Source organism: Apteryx rowi, unplaced genomic scaffold (assembly GCF_003343035.1).
Source record: "Apteryx rowi isolate R43461 unplaced genomic scaffold, aptRow1 scaffold_837, whole genome shotgun sequence".
NCBI lineage: Eukaryota > Metazoa > Chordata > Aves > Apterygiformes > Apterygidae > Apteryx > Apteryx rowi.
Genome location: NW_020451135.1, coordinates 272,018 through 298,636, shown reverse-complemented (window position 1 = coordinate 298,636; position 26,619 = coordinate 272,018). Strand labels below are relative to the sequence as shown.

Genomic DNA, 26,619 nt, shown 5'->3' with positions numbered 1-26,619 from the left:
CAGCCGCCCCCGAGCGCTGCGCTCCGCTCGCCTCGGCGCGGGAGCGAGGCGGGAGTAGGCAGAGGCTCCCAGGTAACACAGGCAAGGGGAGGCGGGGCCGCAGGGCTGCTGGAGGCCCGAAGGATGTAACTCGGTGGGTGTCAGGCACCGCTGGCTCTGAAGAGGGTCAGGCAGCGGCAATGCCTGTGGGAACGCTCTGGGGAGAGGCGATAAGCAGAGGGATAGAGCAGGGCCGGCAGCCATTTTTCACTGAAACCAGCTTGCAGAAGGAACTCTCAGCAGAGTTTGGGAGGAAAGAGCATAGCCCACAAGGACTGAACCCTTTGGGTTTCCAGGAGAGTTCAGGGAGCTCAGGAGTAAAGGGCGAATGCGCCTTTATGGACCTGAAGTTGCAGATCTCATCCTCTGACGAGGAGCGTGAGAGCACAGAGAGGCAAAGTGTTTGCTGTTCGCCAGAACCAGAGGCGCTGCGACCCGCAGAGGGGACGTGTAGTACTGAAAAGGAAAGTCATTGCTCTTTAATAATACCAAATCTGCAAATCTCAGAGCTTGAGGAGAGTTTGGGGACTCGGAGTAAGGGAAGCGCCTTGGCACAAGTAGGGAGGATGGAGAACAAGGAATGGCATTCCTGCATGCAGCCAAGAGTGCTGATGCTTGAGGAAAGCTCTGAAAGCCCCCCAAACAAAGGCAGAAATAGGTCTTTGGAAACTGAGCCCCAAGGAAAAGTAAAAAGAACTGACAAGGGAGAGAGATCCTCCTTGTCTGAACTGAAACCTCAAAAAAAAGTAGTGGCCCCAAGGAAGAGGGATGGGTGTCCTTTGACAGGATCAAGGGAGCCAGGGACTCTGGAGAAAAAGAAGAGATGTTTAAGCAGAAATGGTGGGGCGTCTTTGGTGAAACCAAAGCTACAAAGCCCGAGAAAGACGGGTAGCTCTTCCTTAGTAGAGCTGCATGCGCAGCATCCAGCGTCCAAGAAAGGAACAGTGATTCTGAATAAGAGGGACAGACGTTCTGTGGCGCTACCACAGCTACAGAGTCTGAGCAGCCAGGAACAACCAAGAAACCGAGGAAAGACGCAAAAGCATGCCATTATGGAAGAGCAGCAGAGCTCAGACCCTCAGGAAGAAGCAGGTAGTCTGGGGGAAAGGGGTAAGCACCTGTGCTCCATTGCAGAAATACAGGTGCAGAGTGTGGGTTTCCAGAATACGGGGAGCTTGAGGGCGAGGGACTGGTGCTGGAGCAGGGTGCCGTGAGAAAGGACAAAGTCAAGGGAGATAATTTTTCTATTGCAGATACAGGTGTCTGTGTGGGGCAACATCATGAGCACAGGATAGAGTGGCCAGTCCCCTGTCTCAAAGTGACCTGCGTAGGGCTGCTCACTTAGCTCAAGAAGCATAGTGAAAAGACCGAGGGACTGCTTTGCATAACTAAATACTGGCCTTAGAAGAAAATGGGAGGCGAGGCTTTTTTTGAAGAGAATGGAAACCTCTGAAATTGGGAGCAGAAAAGAAGTCTTTAGTAGAAAAGAGAGGAGGCCATGTAGCCTTTTTATTTTATTTTCCTTCCTTGAGACTAGAAATAGAAAAGGGAAGGGGTGTCAGCAGCAACAGGCCCCTGAGCAAGAATTGGGTTTGTACTCAAAAATGATCAGTTCATTTACATGTAGAAGGTCAGACACAAGCAGGGAAAGAAGAGGCAGTAGTTTCAGCTGAGCTAAAATAAAAGATAGTTAATTTTTCATTTATTTGTATATTACTGGATTATTTTCTTATGTATATCATGTTGTCTTGGGGTTTTGCTCACCCTTATAGGCTGCTATTCTTTATTTTCAGACCTTGTTGCTGCTTTTTAATTGCTATTCTCTGTAGAATCTTAAAACCTGTAGAAACAATGGTTGTATTTTAGTGTATTAAGAGAGTATTGTATCAAACTGACAATTTTGAAAGAAGCTTAAAAAAAAAAAAAGTACTCCTATTTTTCTCAAGACAATTGTCCTAAAAGACATTCTTTTTGAGGAAGATGTATCTTCAAAATGAGTACATTCAAATGGCAGGTATTTGCTTTAGGTTATTATTAATAAATACTTAATATAGATACCATATTCTGAAAAATTGAGATACTAAAACTGTATGTTACTTTGAAAACTGACATCTTAAAATTTTACCAGTACATTTTTGAGTCCATTCTTCAGATGAAATTCTCAAATGTACAGTTGTTTTAGGTAATCAGTATTTGCTCTTAAATAAAAAGTGTTTTATAAAAATGCAAATCCTGCAGTTTTTCTGATTCATCTTGAACTGTCTGGTGCATTTGACTAGACTATATACCTAAAATAAGGTCTATATTCTTATAAACAAGCTTTCATACAATATAGAATCCAATATGTAAACAAAAGGTTTTAACAAAAATGTGAAAGGCTGGTTGTGCAAACAGCATCTGCGTTTCTTGCAAGACTTGCTCTAATTTGGTTTCCACCTATATTTTAAATTACTTGGTACTTCTGATTTCCTTGTGATATCCTTCGGGTTCTGTTCTTTATCTGTGCATTTTCAGAAGACAAGACATAAATTGATATTGTGAGTTTGCTAATAGTGCTCACTTCACTAGTTCACTAGTAAAATGTAACAATGATTGTTTTTACATTATACAGCATAATGGTTTTAGGTAATCTTGAATGTTCTTTGCCCTTCTTATAAAATACTGCAATACGTCTTTTTTTTTTTTTTCCTTAGAGTATTCTTTAATGAGACCATTTCCTTTGTTTTTAACCAGTAAAGGAAAAGTGGAAAGAAATTGAGCAAGACTCAGGTACACAGGCTGTGAAGGAGCTCAAGACAAATTTAAATAGATCGGAAGATTCCAATGAGAAGAAACCTTATTCCTCTGAATCTCCTAAAATTGCCACATTGGATGGGACTCAAAGCAAGAGATTTCTATGCCATTCCTTGGCAAAAAGGTCTGGTGTACAGTGTAAAAAAAGAAAAAACGGGATTGATCAAATAAAGTGTTTACAAAGCTTTAGTGTAAGTACAGCTGAAAAAGCAAAAAATATATCAGCAAAGTGTGAGGCTGAACATTGTGGAAACACCCTAACCCATTGTAACTGCTTGCCATTTGTAACAGAAAAGAATCCAGTTGTGAGATTAGAGGCCTGCAGTTACATAAATACACTTGTGAAGTCTTCGGTTAACGGAAGTGCCAGCAGCTGTAAAATCAGTGGATTCTTCCATGTAGCCCAAGGTAAGGGGAAGCCTGTTTGTCCTGATGGTACTGTAGAAGAGAGGGATATGAACTGCAGCACTAATGGAATGCAAAATGAGAGATCACCCCTAAAAAGAGGTTCCTTGTTTAGTAAAGAAGAAAAACATCAAAATAGAGGAGGGTATTTTTCATGCCTTCAGAGTGAAAACAGTAAGTGTTCACAGGAAAGAAAGTGGATTGGCAGACAGCCTAGAAAAAAGTTGCAGATTGTTGAGAAAGCAGCAGTCCAGAATGTTCTCACGGACATGGCTAACAAATGCAGTGAGTGTGAGTTAAAAACAGAAGATCCAGTTGCCACATCAGACTCCTTAGCAGTCTTTGGACTAAATCACAAGGAAATGACCCTGTCAGCTTCATATGATCATACATCAGATCTTAATATTGGAAAAAATACTCATGAAGCACAAAATACATCAGTCAGCAGAAAAAATAGCATCAAATTTCTTGCACTTGAAGATTGCTTTAAGGAGACATCTGAGCGCTCTGTGGTTGCAAAAGGAGAAAATTCAAACAGTGTGGCACCACAAGATTATTCTGCTAACTCAGGTAGTCTGAGAATGCTGTCTCAGGTCTGTGATGTTTCTAATTGTCAGGAATGCCTGCCAGATGAAAATCTGAATAAAGCTATTAAGAAATTGGAACACTCTACCTGTCAAAGAACAATACCAATGAGTGGTAAAAATGTGTGGCCTCTGGAATCATGTGCAAGGACCTCTGAATGGTTTCATAAAGATCACAGGTCCATCTCAAAAGGAGAAAAACTTCTAAGTTCTGGCTTTGAGGAATCCACTGATAAAAGCAGTATTGAAGCTGTAGGAGACAATGCTCTGACAGGCAGTTTGAGGCAGTTGGATCTTCATATATCACCAGCAGAAATTAACAGACAATCTGCACATAAAATAATGGATCTGAATACTGAATGCTTGACTTCACTTGGAACGCCAGAATCCTCTTCCTTGGATATTTATGGGACTTTGAGAATAAGTAGCAATGAAAATCTGGAATCATCAGTTAACACAGGTAGAAGTTCCATAGCTTTTAACCTTGATGATGTGCAAGGAGTTAAAGCAACCTTGAATTCTACAACAAAACAAAAAGATAAAAGTAAAGGAGCCGTAGCAAAGAGAAACCCCTCTATGATGGTCCAGAATGGTACATCTACAGGTAACAACAGCAGAATAAACCTCAGCCATAAAGCATCAGTTGTGAAGCAAACACTTTCTGATTTAAAACTAATGAAAGTGTTGAACACTGGAAACCTGTCAAATTTCAAAATTCCTTTACGCAAAAACAAACCTGAATCCAGAAAGTTGGACGCTGTTCTTTCATTTGGAAGAAAATCCTGTAGTCCACTAGAAGTTCTGGACAATGCTAGTGTTTCARAAAGGCAGAAGAGAGACCAAGAGACTTTTTTGGTAATTTCTGAGCAGCAGCCTCTTTCTGTAGTGAATGATGTCTCATCTACAGCTTCCATGAAGAAAAAAGCTGATGATATCCACAATAAGGACTTTGAGCATGATGGCTCTGAAGACCTTTCGAATGAGATATCCACACTCCCTGAACGTGTTTCTTTCTATCCACATGCTGTTGTTGAGAGACAGCTGGAGTCATCTGCTTCTGACTCTCGGGCTACTGAACATGTACCAAAATCTAATCTTTCTGATCATTCTTGGAATGCAATTAACCACCCTGTTGCATTAGAAGTACATAATGATAGCAAATCAAGAGGGAATCTTTCACAGCACAGAAGTGAAAAATTTCCAGATGTTCTTGAAGCTTACAAAGAAGATATTCTTGTGATTGATGTGATCCAGGATGACCCTGACCTTTTTGGAACCAGTGATGATGAGGACCCTTCACTCACGGACTCTGAAAATTGTCCTGCGAAGAAGTCCTGTAGTAGCATCTTCATTACAGAAGAAAAGCCAGAGTTTAAGCCTCAGTATCCTGTCATTTCAGAAAATAAAGATTTGGTAGATCAGTTTAGGTATGCATATCATTCTTTAGGATCGCAATACTCTTAAGTACTTTGATCTCATATCAGTATACTTTGGTTGTAGTGGTTAGGCTTCCTTACGCAATTTCACCAATTTCTGTGTTACTTTTAAGTGTCAGAATTGGGTTGAGGTATGACAGTATTCTGAATGTAAATACAGTATTTTATGGTATTTTCATAAAAACTAGGATAAAAATGAATCCAAGGAAAACTTAGTCTAGAAGAATTGGTCTAGACTAAGTGAAGTGAAATATTAAAGTATAAACAATGCTAATTATTAAGAGTAGTATTCTTAATAAATAACTTAATATTTTTAAATATCTTTCTTTAGCAGTGTCCCTTTGAGGGTAGATTTTTAGTTGTAAAGTGGTATACTGCTTTGAAATATTTCTTACTTTCTAATGGTAGTTTATTCTCTTGTTGGATCTATGTGAGTAAATGGTTGTTTCTACAATTGCATTGTTTGCTCTTCTTCCCTGCTTTTATCCTATCCCCAAATGTGTGAACAGTTTTGAATTCTGTAATTTGGCTAACAGATTATAGATATTATGCTTCTGAATCTTCATTCACAAAGTTTGTGTTACAAATAATTCAGCATTCATGTTTTTCTAGGTTTTGAGGAGATGATAAAAGTCAGTGAAGGAGGGGGAAGAATTTAAAAGTACCACTAAGCTTTTACAAAAGAAGCAGTGGTTCTTTGTGGGATAGATTAACTTGTCAACTCTGCAGTCTATTTTCTCTCTAAATTCTGATCTTTGCATTTGATAAATGAGTTTTAAGATTAAATTCTTCATCTTATAGGGAAAAATGTAAGACTTTTACAGAATTTTCTCTAAAGATGAATCTCATGAGACTTTTTTGGTTTTGTTTTGTTTTAATTTTCTTCTGTGCTCTTTCTAGCTGGCTTTATGCTATCTTTATTTTAAATAATTATTTTCAGCATTGCACTATTTTTTAACTGCATGATTTTATTTGACTCTTTGCTCTCTTTTTCCTTTCCCCTTCATTAAAATCATATGCAAAAGAGGAAAGGAATTAAAGGAAAGGAAGTACATTATAGTAAATCTATTAAAATGAGTRTTCACTTTGTATTTATATACAGTGTATATTATATTTTATATATGCTATATATTAGAATGAATGTTCACTGTATGTTACCCCAGGCTAATAATGGCTGTTCAGAGATGGACACGTTTTTCAACTGCCTGTGCCCAGACAGCCCTTGCACAGAGTGAAAGACCAGAACTCCTGAACCCTTTCCTACCATGGCCAATAGACACATATAAAGTTTGCTGTTTATATAATACCAACAGAAAAATTTGGGGGGGGGGGGGCTTTTAAGTAGTTTGTAAGGAGGATACATACTCCCTTTAATTAGCAATGAGACTGAGTTAGACTAACATTGTCAAAGCATTAGATATATGAATACTGAACTCCTTTGACTTCTTATCTCATGCACATACAATTCTGCTCCATTGCAATATTAATTTGGAATGCCACTTCCACCTGTCAGCATAGAACAGTGAGTCAAATTGTAGTATTGTTAGCCATCTCAAACTTGTATAAATTCTAGTATATATGCCTGTCTTCCATAACATTTGGTTGGAAAACTAGATCTTCTCACGTAGGACAGCAGTACAAACGCTTAATGGCTGCAGAGGTGGTTGTTGCTGAACATTTTCTTTAGCTGTATCAATACATAGTTTTTCTTATGATTTCCCTTCAGACTAATAGGAACAGCAGATGATGATAGAAAGAATCTATATACAGGTTGCCTGGATCTTTGCTAAAACTCTGTGTTAGTACGTGTATGCCTGGGGACCAACTTTGGTATGTTAATTTTGATGTACTGATATTTTATGCTGGCATTGGTACAGAACAGTGAGACCTAAACTTCTGCTAGCAGCAAGTTATTGTGAAAGTGCATAGCTTGGTCGTTAAAAGCTTTTAAAATGTGTTCCACGTCATCGATGATTTAATTGTGCTTAAATTCGARTTGTAAAGAAAACCATTGGTGCATTAATCTGTACTATTCCTCCAACCTCAAATTCTGGGATCGAGGAACTTGTCAAAATGACAGTTGGTATAATGAAGTAACACTTTTCATTCAAGTTTTCTTGTGAAAACCAAAGCACTGGAACTATGTGAAGGATGTAACAGGTTGGTTTAATAACTGCAAGTGTTCAGCGGCAACTGTTAGCAGTGTGGATCCCTCCRCTCCAGTTCCTCCCCCCCCGCCCCCCCCCCGCTTTGAGTCTAAACACCAAGACATTTTTATCCATTGATGCTTTTCACCTTTGGCTGTTTGTGATCTTAAGTCAGAGGGGTTTTGAAGTTCTGAAAATTCAAGGATAATAATTTTCAGATGCTGAATTTCAGATAATGGAGAGCACATCTTGTAAATTAGAACACATTGGTCACAACAGTGATTAAGGTCCATATTCAGATAAAGCTCTTTTGAACTAACAAGGCACCTTACAACCAAATGAGGAGGCACCTAACCTTGCTAGATGTCTTTCTTTTCAGCTGATGTCTGTGAGTGAGTAGGTGTTTAGCCCCTATCTGTGACCCACTAAGATTCAGGAAAAGCTGTGTCTGTGTGTGTGTCTGTGTGTCCTGAGTGGTTTGATTCAGTTAGCACACTCTGACCTCTAGGTTATGTAGGACTGGTTATTCCTCTCATGGTCGCATTTTAAGAGAAGAGTGAGCGCTGCTCACTTCCAGTCATTAGTTGCCTGTCATCAGGAAAGGACTTGGGACCTGCACCCGGAATGGGGCAGTGAAAGTTCTTTGCAAGAACTTATAATTAATTGTTTCCATAAATATTTCACACTACACAGTTAATAGAATTTGATAAAGATTTGGGAGTGGTTTTTGATGTGAACATGAAGTCTCTTTTTCAGTCTTTTGACAGTTCTGTACTTTCAGTTTTAAGCAATGTTTATGAAGGTGACAGCTTTCTGGATCTGTGTGTGCTGCAACTTTACAGAAAAAGTCAATTGTTGTAGGCAAAATGACTCAATTTTTGCATTTCACTTAAAATGTATGGTCATGTGGGTGGGCAGTAGGGAGAGAGAGGAAATAAGCCTACAGAAAGCCTGCCTCTACCAGAAAGCCCTCTCTTCTCTGCAAACTTGCTTTAACTTGGCATGAAACTCTGTTTCTTAATATATCTTGTAGCTCTACATACATATCTGTGCCTGAATGTTTGTGTAGCTTAGAATTACGCTTACTGGGAAACTTCTTGATTTCCACTAAATTGCCACAAATCATTGTTGTTCCATTTTAATAGGCAGCTTGCTGCCGTTATGGTTGGTCTAATTCACCAGGCATGGGCTTCCAAAGTCTCTAATGATGCCACATACATACCCACGTGCGCACATATATATATATATATATGTATGTATATATTTTACCTTTTGAGCTTTTCTAAGGAGAAATACAAGATTTTTTCCAAATTATCTTAAAAATGGGTGAAGTAAGAATCTTTCTATAAATGTTTTTGTTACTGTCTTTGGGGTTCATTACTATGAATTGTCTTGAATACAAAATTATTATAAATCACATTTTTAGAAACGCGTAAATTGGCTCTTTAGCACAATATTTCCATAATTTGCTATATAGTGAAGATTCTCTTCCAGTATTTTAGGCAAGGGTGAAATGAGACGATAAGCTATTACTAGAAATTTCCACGTTTGAAATGCCTTGTCTTTACTTAAGTGTAGATCTATAGAGATGGACATAGGATAGACAAAAGAGAGAGATTTAAAAACAGTCTAATGAGGGCAGTGTGTTGTAAGTAAGGATTCTGTCCATAGCTAAAAATATTTATTACTGAGAACTTTGTGTGGAACTGTTTAGATTATTTTGCTTTTCTGCTAGAAATTTAAAATATAACTTTTTTTCAAAACAGAGACAGTATGGTACAAGAATCTGGAATGTTGAATGATACTGAAAATTTCTGTCATTTGGTGCTAAAAGGTAAGAGATTTTGAATGGACATTTTTGAATGCATACTCAGGAGAAGAAAGTAACAACAAGGATGTTCAATAGCAAAGCCTAGAATTTACACTTCCCAAATAAAATGAGAACCTGTCAGTTCATTAATATCTTTTATCATGATGAGGATTTATTTCCAAAACGTATATAAAACAAATGCCTTTTGAAACAAACTTGAATTTTATGGAGAACATCTACTGTTCTGTAGTACTTGTCTATTGGTAGTCTTTTYTTTCTTTCTTTCTTTCTTTCTTCCCCTCTTATCTGACATCTCTGACACTAGGGGCGAGAAACAGCTTCCTCTCTTGGTTGATGAGACAATAGGAGGACACTGAGTACTGCCATACTGCTTTGGAGTTTGACTCGTGATCTCACTTGGTTGTTCTCTTGTCTCCATCGTCAGACAGAATTTTATAATAGCTTTTTTTCTAGGTTATACTTCTGTTGTTTGCAGATGCCATCCCTGTTCCTCAGACAAACTCTTTCTTTTTAGGGACACTTTTTTTAAAGTAGGATACTTGGACATATTTCTTTTTCTTCATGTTTTAAACAGAACTCTCCAATGAGGCAGTATCTGAACGTGGTCTGTTTTGTCTTCTGCAGCTTGCATATAGACCTACTATGCAAAGTGCGTCTGATGTGGAAGTTTCTCTTAGGTTGGAGGTACAGAATTTTGACTTTGAACAGAAGCTTATTTCTGACCTACTGGAGGAGGCACAGAGTGCAGAGACTGATTTTGAAGATTCTTGGTGTTTCTGGTGTCAGTTGTCAAGTTGCTGTTAATCTAGCAGTGTGTTGTTATGTTCAGTTTTGCTGCAGGCTTGAAAGGTGTCTGTGATGGACAGTACCTCTTCTGGGGTTTTGGGGTTGTTTTTTTTTTCATATTAATGTGTTATTCTCCTGCAGAAGGAATGAGTGTTATGGACAGATACAGCCTTCTGAAGAAAAGGGAGAGACTGAATTTTCCCTTCATTATAGTGAGTGTGTTTGGGGGAGAGAAGTTTTAAAACTTCAGTGAGTAGAAGACAAGATAAAAGGTAGTGAGGATTTAAGAGCTCCTGAAGAAGTTGAAGCAGGTAGGGAGACCATTGAGGAAGAATAGGGAGCAGATACACAGCTAGGCCTTTGGGGATGTAAAGAGACAGGGCCAGAGGGGACTATGCTGTGGTATCTGCAGTACGGAGGTGTTTGAAACCAAACCTGGAAGCAAGAGCACCTGGAAGCTTCATGATGTTTTGTTTATACTGCCTTTTACTTCTGTTTTGTATTATTTAATTGCATCTGCATTTTCTTAACTAGTGTGTCATTGTATTTCATATTCTAATAAAATCTTGAGGCTGGTAAGTCTATGGATATTTTTGCAGTGTTTACAATAAGGAAAAAGGTTTAGGCAAGTTGTGCTTCCCAGGTCTGAATAACTTAGGAACCAATCACACTCTGAAGTTACCATGTGTATACTGATCTATGCTTGGTGTATGCCTTTCAAAAATAGAAATGACCTGTATAGAACAAATGAAGGATGACTATTCTTGGTAATTACTGAGGATTTATGTATTTATTTAGAAATATGCGTTACTGCTTTGGTGCCTTGTATTGCATAGTGAGATCATTGCTTCTTGTCTCAGTGGCTTCACAGAGTGTAAAAAGGGTAACAAATGCTACAATTAAGGCTGAGCATTTTGGATGACATCAACCCTCTTCATCTTTCAAGTAGAAATATTATATACATAGCCTTCATGCAGATGTGACTTCTACTGATGAAGATGTAGAGACCACTAACTAAGATAAAAGCTTTTCCAATAATAATCTGATTCTTTCCTCCAGTCTCTAGACAACACAGTGCAGTCAAAATTCATTCATATGATCCAGTGAAGTTGTGGATTTCTCTTCTGTGCAAAGCTCTTCATTTTTGTATGTAAGGGCTTCTTCAGAATGCTGTAGACAGGTGTTTTGTTCATTTCCTGTGGCATCTCCAAAAGGTGTTGAAATTTCCTAACACTGAATTCTCACTGAGTTTGCTGTATTATGGGAATTTGGAGTTTCTCAGTTATCTTTATTTAGTTCTGAGTTGCAYCGTGTCATTACAATTAGCTAATCTCCTTCTCCAGCAAAGTCTAAGTCTTTATTTGCATAGCAAATTACCATGCATATCTTTGGCTGTGCTTTAATAATAAAACTCCACTGATTTTATTCTTAAAATATTGAATTCAATATTGTGTAAATAAACCTGTTGTACTGTTCTACAGGGACGGTTACGGGGTTCTACAGGGACGGTTACCCATGCAGTATGGGTAAATTTTTAATTGCAGATTCAGTGTAATACTTACTTTGAAATGGTTTATGCTTTAAAGGTGAAATAATTTTACATAAAAATTTCACATTTAGGAAGTCCTAGGAGATCTTAAATGTCATTGCTATTAAGTCTTTGAAATAGCTAGGAAATAAAAACTTTGTCTTGTGGTATGGAAAATGCATAAAGTAATATGTTTATAAATTTTCAGCTAATGAAATTAAAACCCACAATTCATTGAGTGGAAGTAGTCCTTTGGGAGGTGTTACTGAGGACTCTTTTGAAGATGGGCAACTGAGCGAACTAGATGAACTTTTAAAGGGTTCTGACATGGATGAAGAGGTACTGAGAAGTCATGCTTTCTGTCAATGAATAATTTAAGAAATGATAGTCCATGTAATTGGATAACTAATTACTAAGGCTGTTTCATCAATGAAATTTTTAACTTCTTATAGTAAAGAGAATACTGCTTTCATAGTTGCACAGATTACTGTGTGCTGCTGACAGGCTGAGAGCCTTGTTTGACAGAACTTGTGATTTTCTTATCTGTCATTCATAATTGATCTTCAAATTTGAACTCAAGCAATATATTGTCATATCAGTTACTGTAGTAATTCTGTATTAACAATTGTATAAAAAGTACTGTTCCAATAGATATCCAAGAGCACTTCTATGCATCTGTAATATTTTTACATAACATAATTTTAAAAACTTGGTGCTAAGCCCTTCTCACCCCACAGTCTCAGAAGGGTGGGGTGGTGCTGGAAGGCTGGGGGAGCTGCACAGCTGGCACCTCAGAGGAGGAATGTTCTGAGGCTGGTAACGCAGGCAGAAGTGTCACAGCATAAACGTACCGACTTCCTGGCAATTCAGAGAGAATGTTAAGCCATTTTCATGCTCAGTGACATTATCTGACCTTTCTGTTTTCCCCTCTCTCCCTTCCCCTACATAATTTAAGTCTAGGAATTTTAAGACTTGCTGAAATTTTTTGCTATTTCCTTCTTTGATCATGGATGGGAATTTGCATCTCGCTACCAGTCAGACATAAGTGCTGATAGTGTTCACTGTTTTTCCACTCCCTCATGAGTGGACAATGGATTTAACTGGTTAAGCTAAACTGTAAAACTCACATGGCTAAAAATTGGTAGGTGTGTGGAGTAAGTAATCAGATGATAAGGAATCAGTTTCCCTGCTAGAATTATTATTTAAAAGCAGAGTAGAAACATTCCTACAGTGAGTGAAATTAGGGCTCTTAACATCTGATTCAGAAAGCAAACAGGACAATTTTGTCCCCTGACCTCACAATAAGAGAGAATAAAGGAGTCCAGCAGTGGGCTAGAGGAAGGTTAATAGCATGGGAGACGTCAATAGTAGCTCCCTATGGTATGGACTGGTTACTGGAGGAGTAGTACTTGTTGCAAAAACTGTAATTGTTGCCAAGACACTCCCAGATAGGCTACTTCTGGCTTTATAAAATCAGTGTCCTGACATATTTGCTTTTCTGTGCTGTCTTGAACAACAGTAGATATCTACTTCTACTCTCACCTAAACCTCGAACTTAACTCCACAGACTTGCACCACAACGTACACGTTGCAACCCTAAACCTACCGCCATATGTGGATGAAAAACTAGCTGTGCGGACTTGGGGAGGGGTTAGAAGGGCAGAACACTTCTTACAAGTACTCTAACAGTTTCATGGGGTTTTTTGTTTGTTGTTTTTTTAATGGCTTTTCAATCTTCTAGTGCTGTGAAAAGGACAGAAGCTAACCGTGGAGAAAATCCTTAAAGTATGGGGGAACTGGTGAAATGAAATTTGGAAATCTGATGAGAGCATATCCTTCTCTAATTCTTTGGCTGTCATAAATTTATGATACAATATGAAGTTAAGCAACTTATTTCATGAATAGTGGGGAAAAAAAGCCAGAATTCCATGAGTTTRCTCTATATCAGTCCCTTCAGATTCTCCCCCTACCCCCAGATATCTTAGGTGCTCTTTCTTCTGCATTTTGGAGGATTTTTTTCCTATATTCTCTGACATGCAGCTGAGTAAGAGCCTTGGATTTTTCCTCTATGCAGCTTTAAATTTTCACTGAACTTTGTAGGAATGTTGTTTGTSGGTTTTCTACACATCTGTTGGCTACAGCTAAAATTAGGTAGTGGGCCTCAAAATTATGGGGAGGAAAGAGAAATGAGGAAACACCCATTCAATCATGTCATCCTTTTTCCCATTAAAAATGACTATGTTAAAGATCACAATTTGTAAAAGTAATATGCCAATTAAAAAGACTGCAAGAATAACACCACAGTCCAAATACTGTTTTTATAGTCAAGACTATTATCAGACTTTTCAACAAAAGACTTCTAGTTTTACATCTGTAGTGTAAAACATAGCAGGCTTGTTAGTGCTGTGCTGTATATAAGCAATCTGAACGTATATTTTAAATATCCTCACAGTTCAGGTTTGCGGATGGGATGGCTGGTACTAAACAAGAAAAAACAGGTGAAGCTGGAAAAAGGTATGTATATTTTGGCCTTTGAGTAACCTGTGATGTTCCCCAGTCACTGTACAAGTGAAAGGTGATGTTTTTATCAGAACACCATCAGACTTTTGATTCAGTTTTTCTGTTATACTGCAACAAGGTGTGAAAGAAAATAAATATGTGAAATATCTCATTATGCTAAGTACAAAAAGGAAATTACAGTTGTAGCCTGGTGCATTAATAGAAGGTATTTTGTCCTCTGACTGGTGACTGAATACATCCACTTTATGCCAGTGTCTTACCTATTCTGGCATCTCAAAAGGATTATAGTGTTTAAGTTATATTTCCAGCCACAATAGCACTTACCAGAACTCTTAAAAAATTCACTAGCCCTTAATGAAACTTTAAGCTTTCTTTGCTGTCTCTTGGGACTTTTCTAAAATTGATGGAAGGATTGAAAGACTCTCATTCAAATTCAGGCTGACAAATCTTTGAACAGCAGTAGAAGAAGGTGCTTAAAAATGTGACATGGAGTTAAACATATGCGTAACTGTTCTGCTAACTTCAGGCTGTGCTTACGCTGTTTGTTGTATGTGTGACTTGAACTGTGAGAGTAAAATACCCCCCTCTGATATCAAGCCCCAAAAAGAAGCAGAGTAAGACTTTGTAGAAAAAATATACCTAACTGATGGAATAGGTAAGTGATAAGAAGAAACAGAGTAACAGACATTCCAGAGTTATTTTCACAGTAATTAAAAGACTTCAGCTTGCACAGAAGAGGGCATTGCTTTTTTTCCAGCACCAGTCACATTTATGTGACAGAATTCAAATTTAACAGATGTCCATTAAGTAGAGAATATTGCATCTGTTCATTAACCAGCCAGAGAGCTTCATACTTCTCCTGGTAAAATATCCATATGAATTTATTTTAGTAGCATAAATAGCGCTCTATGCTGTAGCATAGGTAGATTATGCTAGATAAAAATGTATGTGCAAGTGATACCACATTACTTTGCATCTTTTCCCTAACACAGCATCCGAGCAAAGATTCACTTCCTTAGTTGAAGTGTAGCCATCTCTGCGGTTATAGAAGAAGCATTTATTCATCATTTGGAATCAAACTATTTTTTCTAGTTTATTCAAAAATACTACCATTGCAAAGTTTCATCTAGAAAAAACTGTTCCTATTTAGCAAACTCTGCTTCTAGTGGTGATGTAGTTAGAAATTGATTGTATAGCTATATAGTTTACAGTTCTTGGGAAAATAGTGTGTAGTTTGCTGTTTAGATGAAAAAGAGAGCTGAGGTTGTTATCCTGAAGGTAAGCTGCTATGAAAATCCTGTTACATTGTAAGCTGAAAACTTTGGGCAACTAGATTCACAAATTTGTTCCTCGGGAGACTAATATACCAGCTAGACTAAAAATAAAAATGGATATTGAAGGGATTTGCGCTTATTATTAGATGGAATTTATTCTTCTCTGCAGTAGCATTTTTTGCTTCAAACTATATTAGAAACAGCCCACATTTTAGGAAAGACTTGAATTATCCTGGCTAGGGAAAGTATTAAATAAGTAGTGGTTTAGAAGCTAGAACATTTCCCTCATAAGGGATAGCAAGTCTGTTTGTCTCTCTAAACAGCAAGCAGGCTGAAACGTCCTTTGTACTGAATCTAGGTACTTAATTGATGGGGAAAAACAGATCTCATAAATGGGGATTTTTTTTTCTATGGCTTCAATTACAAATAAAGATATCATTTAAGTATTTTGCTAGCAATATTTGTATCTTATTTTGGAAAACATCACATTTCAGTAATTTAATTGTCTGTAACATATATATTTGGGAATAGATAAAGGCAGAACATTTTTTAATTGAGATTCCCTTCGAAATTTTCTAAATCTGCTGAGTATAACAGGTTATTAGAAAAGAAAACAGTTGGCTCCTCAAGTGTAATTTAAAAAGCTTTGTGGATGTTTTTGGCAGAGATTACATAGCAGTTTATTGAAAAGGAGATGCTTCAAAGACAGCAGAAATCATCTCAACCTTCCTCTCAGTGGAGTGAAAAAAACTAAGTGGTTCGCGGGTGCCTTTTCTACTTATTTACTGAATTTGATATAGTTGCACTTTAGGACAGAATAATCTCAGCTGATCATAATCCGGTGTGACTAGGCTATGAGAGAAATGAAAGTAAAATTGTTGGGATTGCTAGCCATTTAAATTTACAGAGAGTGTTTAAGTGTTACTTTAACTGTTGGAGAAATTCTTATCTTTTATACACTTAATCCCACATTTTAGATATTTAGTATATGGGAGAAGCAACCGTTTAATTTGATTAAACAAATGTGTGTGTGTTTGTTTTAACACTCAGCAGTGACTGTAAATTTAAAGATCTTTTGAACTGCGAACTTCAATCAGGACTGACATTGCCTGCCCTGAAAGTAAATGTTCCCAGTGAAGGCACAGTGCTGAAACCATGGACAAATGGTTCGTATCCTGTATTAGTAAACCCCCCAGAGTTTTTTACTTGTGTTTTATTTCTCCATAAAATCTTAAAGGATTTCTTGAGTTTCTGAAGACATTGGCTTGAGTTTATTTTAGTTTGTTTATAAAGAAGCAAAAATGGAAGCTATCATATAGTAAAGTTAGTTTTTGTTTTGTTTTAGCAGGTTCCCATCTGCTAATGTCAAATAGCAGTCATTTTATCTTGGTATTTATAGTTTTCAGATACTTCAACAGTACAGTACTGCTCCTATTCTTAGTATTTTGACGTGCTGTATTTGAGCCGCATTATGGCCAAGTAACTTTTTTAATCAGAGAATGTAACTGGGGTTTTGTTTTCTGTCAGCAAAGCTTCATAAAGGGATTTGCCTGCTTTGCCAAAGTTTGGAGCTTCCTTGTTTATGCCAGCTCAAATGTTTGTGAGGCATTCACTAAGCTGGATCAAGGAAATGATCTACATTTAATAAGCAGTGCTTTGTTTCAACCTTCTGTATTAGGAGAGAGTAAAATAGAGCCTGCTCTTCTCAAGAACTGTGCCGCCAGGATGGGCTGTGTCACTGTAGTGTCTGCGCCCCTATGATTTGTCATACGGTGAGAAGGGAGAGTGCAGACTGTTGAATGGACCTGACCAGAAGCTCTGGGCAGTGGGGACAACAGGAAGTGGCCGGAGCAAAGACTTCTGAGCTCCACAAGATCTTGCTAACATTTTTCTGCCTGTGGTGGATGATTTTCCTCAGTATTTTTTCCTGTCTCTAGATTTATCCCACTCTAAATTTACCAAATTCCCCACCACCATCACTGCCCAAAAACGTGCAGCTATGCCACTAGCTACCATTCACATATTTAATTATTCTACTTTATATTTCTCCTTCCCATCCCAGTCTCCATTCCATGTTTAGTAAACTCTACAGAATAAGAACTATATACCTAGTATAAGTGTCTAGCAGAGCATGCCTCGTTATTGGATGTTCTTTATTAACTATAGTTTGTCAGAAAATGTTAGGCACCCTGCCTTTTGAATAGCCAGTTCTTTCAAGGTACCAGATGGGCACCCCAGAAAACAAGGTATTCAAAAGCTCTTACTTCTCTTTAAAACTGGATTTGAAAAATAGAACTCATAACCTCCATTCGCATTATTAATTCTTCAGGAAAAAAAGGAATCTCAGGTATCAAGAATAATTAAACTTCTAAAACTAAGTTTTTGTTTAAAAGCCAGTAACTTGCATTGGGCTTGAGCTAGATGCTACACTGCCTAAAAGGTATGGATTATGAAAGGTTTATTTTGATTCTGAAAACAATAGTTCAGATTCATTCTTAGTGATTTGGGAATGCAAGGATTACTGATAAAGTGGTGCTTTTTACCCTTTTGAAATTAAAACTCTGGCTATTTCCATTCAATTTCTTTCCTCATCTCTATAAATCAGATCAGAGACCTTGGATAAAGTTGTAAATTTTTTAATTTAAATATTTACTGTTAAGCACTTACTCCCAAAGTTTGTTTAAAAATTCACTTTAAGGATAATTAAGAAACTGTGACTTACATTACTGGTTTTAGATTGTATTAGTCAAATTTTCATTAATCATTGCCTTGAATTGAAGGATTTCTAAATATAAAGGAAAACAAGATAAGTGAGTGTGTTTGGTATGATTTATTTTATTACATGATCCATTTATTGTCTTTATCCTAATTTTTAGATTTCAGATTTTCAGGACAAAGTTCTCTACTGCCATTGCAAAATTACGGAGATTCTGAGCCATGGAAGATGGACAGAAATGTAAAAGTGAGTTGCTAAATCCTTAATGATTTCTGACACTTTGGCACTAATTTTGTTATGGATATTCAAACTGTTGTCCATGTGTCTGTTCAGAAATTACCAGCCTACGTGGGCTTACATTTAAGAACAAAATCAATGATGAGGGGAGAGCTATTCACTGTGGAAGTTCATTGATTTCTACTTCCAGGTTAAACAAAATCAAATAAGGCTGTTTAATTTATTGTTTTTGTAGAACTGAAAAGCAGAGAAGGTTTCATATGTTCAGGAGAGATGCATGATTATAGTGGGCACTGAGAAGGGTAAAGGAAATTAACCCAAAACATTCTCGGATTGTTATCCAGAGCCATATAGCAGTTTGTCACCTTTATTCCTCCTTTCTATTTTTTGTCAGTCTTATGTAGCTCTTCTTATGTTGTCTTGTCTAATGTGGTCTTCAAGACAGATTTTCGTTGTGTTAGGCAATAAACAGGCATATAATGAGGGATTAATCTTGGTCTGGTTTGAAATGTTGCAGATATAGTGTAGAGGTGAGGGTTGTTCCAAAGGTTTGATTGTAGATCACTTCACATATTGTTTGCTTTTATTTATAATACCTATGTGTTTTGAATTTCTTAAAAAAAAAAAATTGCTTTTTTTTCTGTGGGATTTTTTTGTTTGTTATATTTTGGTTTTTTTAGGCTTCCCATTCAATCCATCAGCTCCTGGAGATGATTGAATTGCCTCGTAAATATTGCAGACTTTATTTCACGACTTTGCGTGGCTGTGAAAGAGCAAAATGTTGGTTTTGGCATGTTCCTGAACAAGGGGATGAAAAGGTAAAGAGATCTGTTGAAGAAAGGAAAAATTGTAAGTGAGAACACATTTTTTTAAAATGCAAAACAGAATCTTCTGTATTCATTTATATATTGAGAGTGAGTTAATTTCAGAGACTGATGGATCAGAAAACCCCCAGAAAGTTTTCCTATCAAGGTCTTTTAACAGTTCTTTAAAACTTTTATCTAAGGAAGATGGTAGAATTTTGAATTTGGAGAGTTTTTAAGAGAGCAGATATCAGCAAAAGGGCAAGAATTAGGTTATAGAGTAGTAGAATTGGGAGACTGAGACATTTCCATCCCAAGCATCAGAGACCTCTAAGCAAACTCAGGCTTTGTATGTATTCTTAAAGTCAAGAGCCATTTACAATATATTACTTATTGCAAGTTTTGTGTAATGAGGGATTTTCTATTCAAAGGTGCTCTAATCTCTTATTATGCTGGCTATTCTCATCATATTTGCATGCAACTCTGCTTCATCTATCGTTGTGCAATCTCCTGATCAAGTTTCTTTGACAGTTCATCACATAGTGCATGTTAACTCATTCAAATACAAGTGAGGCAATAGAGTTATTTGGCCCCAATAAAATTAGGGTATGTGAAAGGTGTCAACACAAACCTCTTTGAAAGTAATTCATTTAAAATTGAGATGGTACCCATGGTTAACCAGAGTTCTTTATGAAAAGCATTCTTACTACTTTGAAAGGTATTTCAGTTTTGCCAGCTGAAAGCATGGAATCATTAAAACCTTAATGTTTGCAAAGAAATGCATGTTGTTGAAGGACATGTCAGTGAACTGTTTTGTAAAAAGAAAACTTTGAACAGACATCGAACTTGTATATTTTTAAGAGGCCATCTAAGTAGAAACGCCCTTGCAGCATCTGCATAACGTCTCTGCATAATATGGTAGGTGATGTGTGTAGAGGGACTAATTTCAAAAAGGAAAAGTACATCTCACTGCTGTACAAGTGAATGAACCTGCTGTATTTGTGGTGAAGTTTATAACTTTCTGATTATTCTGTTAGCGAAAGCATATTTTGGACACTTTTGCTAGAATAGATCACTGAAAGAATATCTTCTTGAAATTTTTGCTAAAGTAACGTGTCTACAGCAGAAGCTAGTATTAACTGAAAGAAATGTGCTGTTTGCATTGGTGATGCCAAGTCCATGACCATTAAAAACAGTGTTTTCAACGCTTGATTCTGAAACATTGCCGCAAGTGTTTTGTAGTCGTACTATTTTACAGCTCCCAAGCTGTTGCTGCTGAAAAGTTGCTTAAAGTATGTCAGATTCTGAATTAAGCTGCAAATGTCAGATATATCAGAAGTTAACCACAAAACGCTTATCTAGAAACCAAAAACACCTCTTTTCATCAACAGCTTCACTGCATACTAGTGGTTACGCATTCTCAGCTTTAATAGGGTTTTTCGTAGGAAAGTTTGTTTCCCCCATGTGACAATTCCAAGTCATGGTCTTCATTTTGTGAGGGGTTTTTTTATCATTGCAATTGACAACTGCTCTAGTGACTCTGGAAATCTGATGACCGACTGCGTACAACAGTTTTCAAATCAGCTACAAAATTACTTTTCTAGTGATGGGCAAAGTAGACGTATTTTCAACCATTTAACAAAGAAATTAAGGATCTGTAATACTTCCAAGAACAGCGCTAGGCAAACTAATTGTCTTGTCATGTAATAAGATTTTGGAATTGTCTCTCTGAGATGTAGGTGGTTACATAAGCCACTTAAAAGCAAGCAGTACCCAAACTTGGCTTTATCAGGTCTTATAAAGTTTATTTCTTAGCTATTATCTTATGTATGAGTTATGATTTTATCATTAGTGTCAATAAGTAAGGAATTACAGAATCACAAAGCAAAGAATAACTTTGGTATATTACTAGCTGAAACTGATAGAGTCAAATATTTTAAAAGAAATTAGCATCTAAATGAGCTCATCCATCTCCCTGATGACTTAAATGTACTTTGCCAGAATTTTAAAAATAAATCAGTATAATATGTTTTTCTTAATGTTTCTCTTTTCCTTTTTATGTTTTGGAAAAGAGCTGATTTTTTTTTTCTAATGCTTTGCAACCCCTTTGAAATCTTATATAACTTAGCTTAAAAACTAATATAATTTCTTGAGAACTAATTCTCTAATTGACTGTAGGAAAGCATGCTTTCACATCAGCTGAAGGTGAAGAACTAAATTCTCTGCCTAAAACTGTTAAAAGGCCCTTCCCTCTGATTTTTCTTGGGATGCAGCACTCCAGCACACTTACTGTTCTGCCCACAGAGCCTAGCCTGACACTATTTTGGGTTTGGTTTTGTTTGTTTATTTTTTAAAACTGTCCATTTAAAACTGATAATAGGCCAAGTACCTCATGGTGGCACCAAAGTACATAAATGGAAGATATGTAAAGGAGCAACAAAGAAGTCATCTAGTCAAATTATGAGGAAATTAATCTCTTTAGGAACTGTTATACAGACTGGTAGTCCACTTGCTCAGTACTATTTTTTCAATGATGATCATTACCAGAATTTTTGGAGAAGTATCTTTCCCCATAATGGAAATTTCTTCCTTTTTGTTAAGTAACTGCTGGATGCTTTATAGCCTAAGCTACTGGGATTTAATACTCTTCACAGTTGTGGTTAATCATACAACACAACAGTGATTTAATTAATAAAAACATCATACACTTTGAAATCAGCATACACTTGAGCTCAGCAAATTCTACAGGCTACCAGTTTTATTTATTTTAAAAAAAGTTGTCTTTAATTTCACTCAGTGGCATCACTTTTGTATTAGGCAGTAGTAAACAAAACTATTAAGACTATGTTTTAAATAATTCCCCAAAGAGAAAGGAATGTTGTTAACTAGGTATAGACATCTGTTATCTTTCCAAGAATGGCTGTCTTTCAGAGTGCTTACAGCTGTGTTCATCCTGTCCATTCAGCATTTATAGGAAATAAGGCTGGAAAATCTTGATCACTTAATATTAAAAAGGCCCTATTAACTGAAAAATTATTGATTCAGGTATCTGAAGTCTTAAGGATCTTGGAGAGTCTTTAAGTGTAGAATAATGGTATGCTGCTTCTGAGATTTTCAAATGACTGGACTGTCAGTGTCTCTCTAGCTCTAACAACTTCAGTAGTTGTAGGCATTTGCAGAAAGCTGTTAACTGGAGTTGCTGTCTATAAAAATAAAATAAAATAAAAAAGTTTGTATGTTGTCCAGATACCTAGAGGGGTCTCACTGCAGTTTAAAATTTTATTAGTAGAAGAATAATGTTTTTGACTGTAAGCTTAAAATGGCAAAATGGTAAGTCAGGAGTACTGATTTGGCCTGATCTACTCAGCAATATTGTCATCAGTTATGGTTAAAATTACTATGCAGGAATGCAAAGCTAGTTGATTAGAAAAATCAGTTACTAATATATAGAAGTATTTCTCCTTCATGTATCAGTAGTGTGTTGTTTTGCAGTACAGGTGTATTCATTACTAACACTTAGTGGAGGGAAAATGATCTTTTTTGAAGGAAGAAAGGCACCCAGCACACTTCTTTCTAACCTAATTCTTTGAAGTGGCATGGACTTCTTTCTTAAATTTCATTCCCCTTCATTTTATAAAAGGGATTAAACATTTGCCTGTAGGTATAGTAGATGCATATCACTTTCCGATGAGATGTCTTAAATTTGACAGTTGAGATCTTTAGTGCAAACCTTCTTCTAGTCTTTCTGGTGTGACTGGTCCAACCAGTGAAAAAAATCTGTTTTGAGAGTGTAACAAATCAATGATTTTATCTTCATGTACATTTAGAGGCCTCAACTCAAACCATATTCCAGAAGGAGGATGCAGCTCTCCAGGTCTCTGGCTGTAGAGTACACCTGCAGCTTCTCACTGAAGCTTGGGCAGGGGGAGATGTTGTCCTTTTCTGCAGGTCAAGTGCAGGTGTCCATTGGTTGAGGACTTGTGCCAGCAAGTAAAGGAGCGGTGGGAAGAAGTCAATAGACTGTACAGCAATGTCAGAAATGACAAAGAGGTTGACCAGATCTCCTCTGAGGCCCTGCAGACACGAGGCTGAACCCCCAACTATACCAAGGGAGGTGCAGCCAGAGCCTGTGCTTATCAGATTGGGAAATGGAGACTTCCATAATGGCAAAGACTGGAAGCTTGTGACTTTGAGGAACAGGAAGACAGCTCCTGCTCCACCTGCAGATCTGCAACTGCAGAACAGGTTCAGTGCCCTGGGAACTCCTCCTTGCAACTCCTCCTTTGATCTCATGGAGTGAAGGGCTGCAGCATGGGGTTTTCCCCTTATTAAATATCACAGTCTGTTCTGAAAGAATTCATAAATTTTGGTGCTTTTTCTTATAAATTCAGCACCTCGTTATTTTACTGTGGTAAAACTGTGGTATACCAGATAGTCAGTTGCTTGTATAAAATACATACCCATTTTGTTACCATTTTCATTAACTTGTCATGTTAAATGATTTGTGAAATCAACTGGTTAGGTTCACAGAGCAGCGTGGTCTTTGCTACCTTTTGAAAATGGGAAAATTGCCACTTTATTTTATTTACATGGAGGGAATATTGAGCTCTTCTGCAGATAAATTAACCTAATTGATTCTTCTCTGGCATTAAATGTTGTCGTTAAGTTTCTGTGCCAATCTCTTGGAAAGTACTCACCAATGAAAAAAGATATACTAACTTTTTTTTTCCAAAGTAGTTCTAAGTACTGCTTTTTTTTGATCAGCTGCTTTCTGACAGTTAATGTCTATTTTGGAGTAATTCCCCACAGGAAACATTATCTTCACATTCATTGTGGTTTTGCTTACTAGAAGATTCTTTCCTGTCACAGTTCAGAGGCAGACTTGGGCAAAATTTCCCCTTGAAAGTTTATTTTTTAATTATTATACATGTACCCTCATCCAAAATCTATTATGATTAACTCAGAATTTAGAGACTCGTGTTTTTACATGGTCCATAGGTTTAATTACAACTTTTATGAATTGAGACAATTGAATCAACTTAAGCCTCCTAGAAGCCGGAAATGAAGCACACAGTTAGGTTCTTTTATGCATGCAATGTAACTTGTCCCAAATCATTCTACAACTGGATTTTCCAAGCAATTTCGCTAATACTTGGAACAGTCATAGCTCCAGATGCAATCTTGGCTTTTTTGGGAGTCAGTCCAAAGAAGGAGGAAAACAGATTCCAAAAGAAAGCAAATTAATTTGCATAGTGTAAGCATGTGCTGGAGTTTGTTTTGGAAATGCCCTCAGCCACCTGGGGTTGTAGATTTGGATTAAATGAGTCCACCCTTTGCCAAATGACACTGCATTTATATTAGTGATCAGAGATTCTACATGATTCTGAAAGGGATGTCTTAGACCATTGTCCAGTGCCACTATGGTGCTCTTTAAAAACAAGAACAACTTTTATTTATAATCAACATACACAGATGTAGAATTGTCTTCTTGTTTGACTTGGTGATCTGAACAGGCTATTGGTCTTAAGGAAAAATGTCTTGGCCGCAAGCCAGCATCTTGGGCTTTGATGATAATCCATTCACTGTGTAACTAAATCCGTGATTGGATCCTGTCTAATTCTGTATTTGAGTTTAAATATAAACCCAACTTAGTTCTGTAATAACACGATTACAAATTCAGGGTGGTTTGTCTCTTGATTTTTGATTATTTCACAAAATAGTATTAAATATAAGACCCATTTAAGTAGCTGTGCAAAAAGGTTGTCAATGTTCCAGAAGTGACAACAGTTATCAGAAATTTCTTTCTTCCAGCTAAGAATTCTAAGATTTAATCTCATCACTCTATTCTTCATCTGYAGAGCTGAAGCAAAATGCATAAGTATCACAAACTGAGGTTAATATGTTTTTTAGGGCATTGTTAGGCAAGATGTTAAGATAAAAATGTTCCAGTACAAAATTTCATATTAAAATACGTAAATATAGATTTWTTTTTTTCTAATCAAGTGGATCTGGGGTGAAATTGTTCATTAACTCAAGTTAGTTCTGAGATTTTTCTTGTATGCCGTTATGAGTGGCTTTGGGGGAAGATACAGTGTTAGCAACTTTATTTCTAGGTGATTATCTGACTCTAAGTTGAAGCATTTATGTAAATTTTTTTCATCATGTTTTCACTTGTACCCTTATGCTTCCCTTTCTCTGAATGTTTGCTTACAATCTGTCACATTTATACTAATTCCAAGTAATTGTATTTTCAGTTTCCTTTTTTGTTTGTTATGAGTGTATACTTAAACATGCAGGAAGCTGTGATCCCAGCAGTTCCTTCCCCAAAAATGCCATCTATATTATTTTTATACTTTATAAATTTGCTGTGCTTTAACAGTGCTTTTGCCTATTGACCCAATTATGTATGAGTTAAATAATTAGAAGCAGTGTAAACCTTATTTCCTTACAGAACTTGTGTTTGTGGATTGCTCTTTTGTTTGAATATGGCATAAACTGAGGTAATGTTTTACTGTTTTTTTTCCCTCTTTTTCTAGATTTGCATGGCAATACTTCGGACATACATTACTATTAATGAATTAGGCCTTCTACAGCGTGCAAGTATGATATAGCAGTAGCTCTTGGTGCATCTCTGATATATAGCTTATTTAAAACATTAAATACAGAAGCAGTCTGGAGAGTAATGGTGAAACTTCGACAGTGAATAAGAAGTTCTGATTTAGGAGGAATATGTCCAATCCACATGTTTTCATGGTGCAACTTCCTATTGAGTTTGGGAGTTTAATGATGCAGTTATTTCAGGAGGTTGTCATAAATCTTATTTCCAATCAAAATGAACTGAGCCAGAATGGAACTAGGTTTGAGACTAGAGATCAGTAACTTGAGTGGGGCTTTTTAATGAAACCAAAATTTTGTAAGACACTTTTAAACGCCCTGACTATAAGTCCAAAACACTGTAAGTCCAAAAAGTTTAGGATTAAGTTGTTCCAAAGAAGCGCTGCTAAAGCACCCCAAACAGCTTTAATATATACCATATAGCCGTACTACTATGATTTAACACRTTTTAGGGATCGTAGTTGATTCAGATCTGTCTGAGCCTCTTGAGTCCAGCCAAAAAGGGCTAAATCTGACTCTGTACAGTCATTCCTTTTGTACCTGTCCGAGTGGTCTGGGTTTTTGAAAGCTTATTAGAACAGGTGTACTACCATGCCAACATGGGATTCAGTTGCACCCTATTTAGTAATGTTCCCTTGCTGAAGTACTGAGCGCTATAATGCAGACAGCAGCGAGTACCTGCAGGCTCCAGTACATGTCTATCAAGGCTAGCACTGGAACAGCTAGTAAGATCATCCGCTTGGATATAACTGCACTGCGCTGCCTAATGCTTCACAGCTGGAAAGGCCTCACTGGCTTAATGCACTACCAAATCTAAACTGGTTTTTTGAATTCTTTTTTGTGCTGCAACAAATCAACTAAGCTTTCTCGAAACCTGCATGGTTTATGGAGTTCAGCTCAATGTC

The 26,619-nt window shown here is 37.0% G+C and overlaps 1 protein-coding gene across 1 annotated transcript in view; it reads left to right on the top strand.

The window, feature by feature from the left end:
- The first annotated feature begins 179 nt into the window (after positions 1-179).
- Positions 180-26,619, top strand: part of TOPAZ1 (testis and ovary specific PAZ domain containing 1) — a 42,197-nt gene continuing 15,757 nt past the window's right edge. Inside the window, exons 1-10 of the mRNA XM_026089924.1 lie at positions 180-573; positions 748-1,149; positions 2,773-5,248; positions 9,171-9,238; positions 11,758-11,888; positions 14,002-14,063; positions 16,397-16,509; positions 18,220-18,305; positions 18,977-19,114; positions 25,636-25,699. Of these exons, the coding sequence (XP_025945709.1) occupies positions 180-573; positions 748-1,149; positions 2,773-5,248; positions 9,171-9,238; positions 11,758-11,888; positions 14,002-14,063; positions 16,397-16,509; positions 18,220-18,305; positions 18,977-19,114; positions 25,636-25,699 (3,934 nt within the window). The remainder of the gene's footprint in view (positions 574-747; positions 1,150-2,772; positions 5,249-9,170; positions 9,239-11,757; positions 11,889-14,001; positions 14,064-16,396; positions 16,510-18,219; positions 18,306-18,976; positions 19,115-25,635; positions 25,700-26,619) is intronic.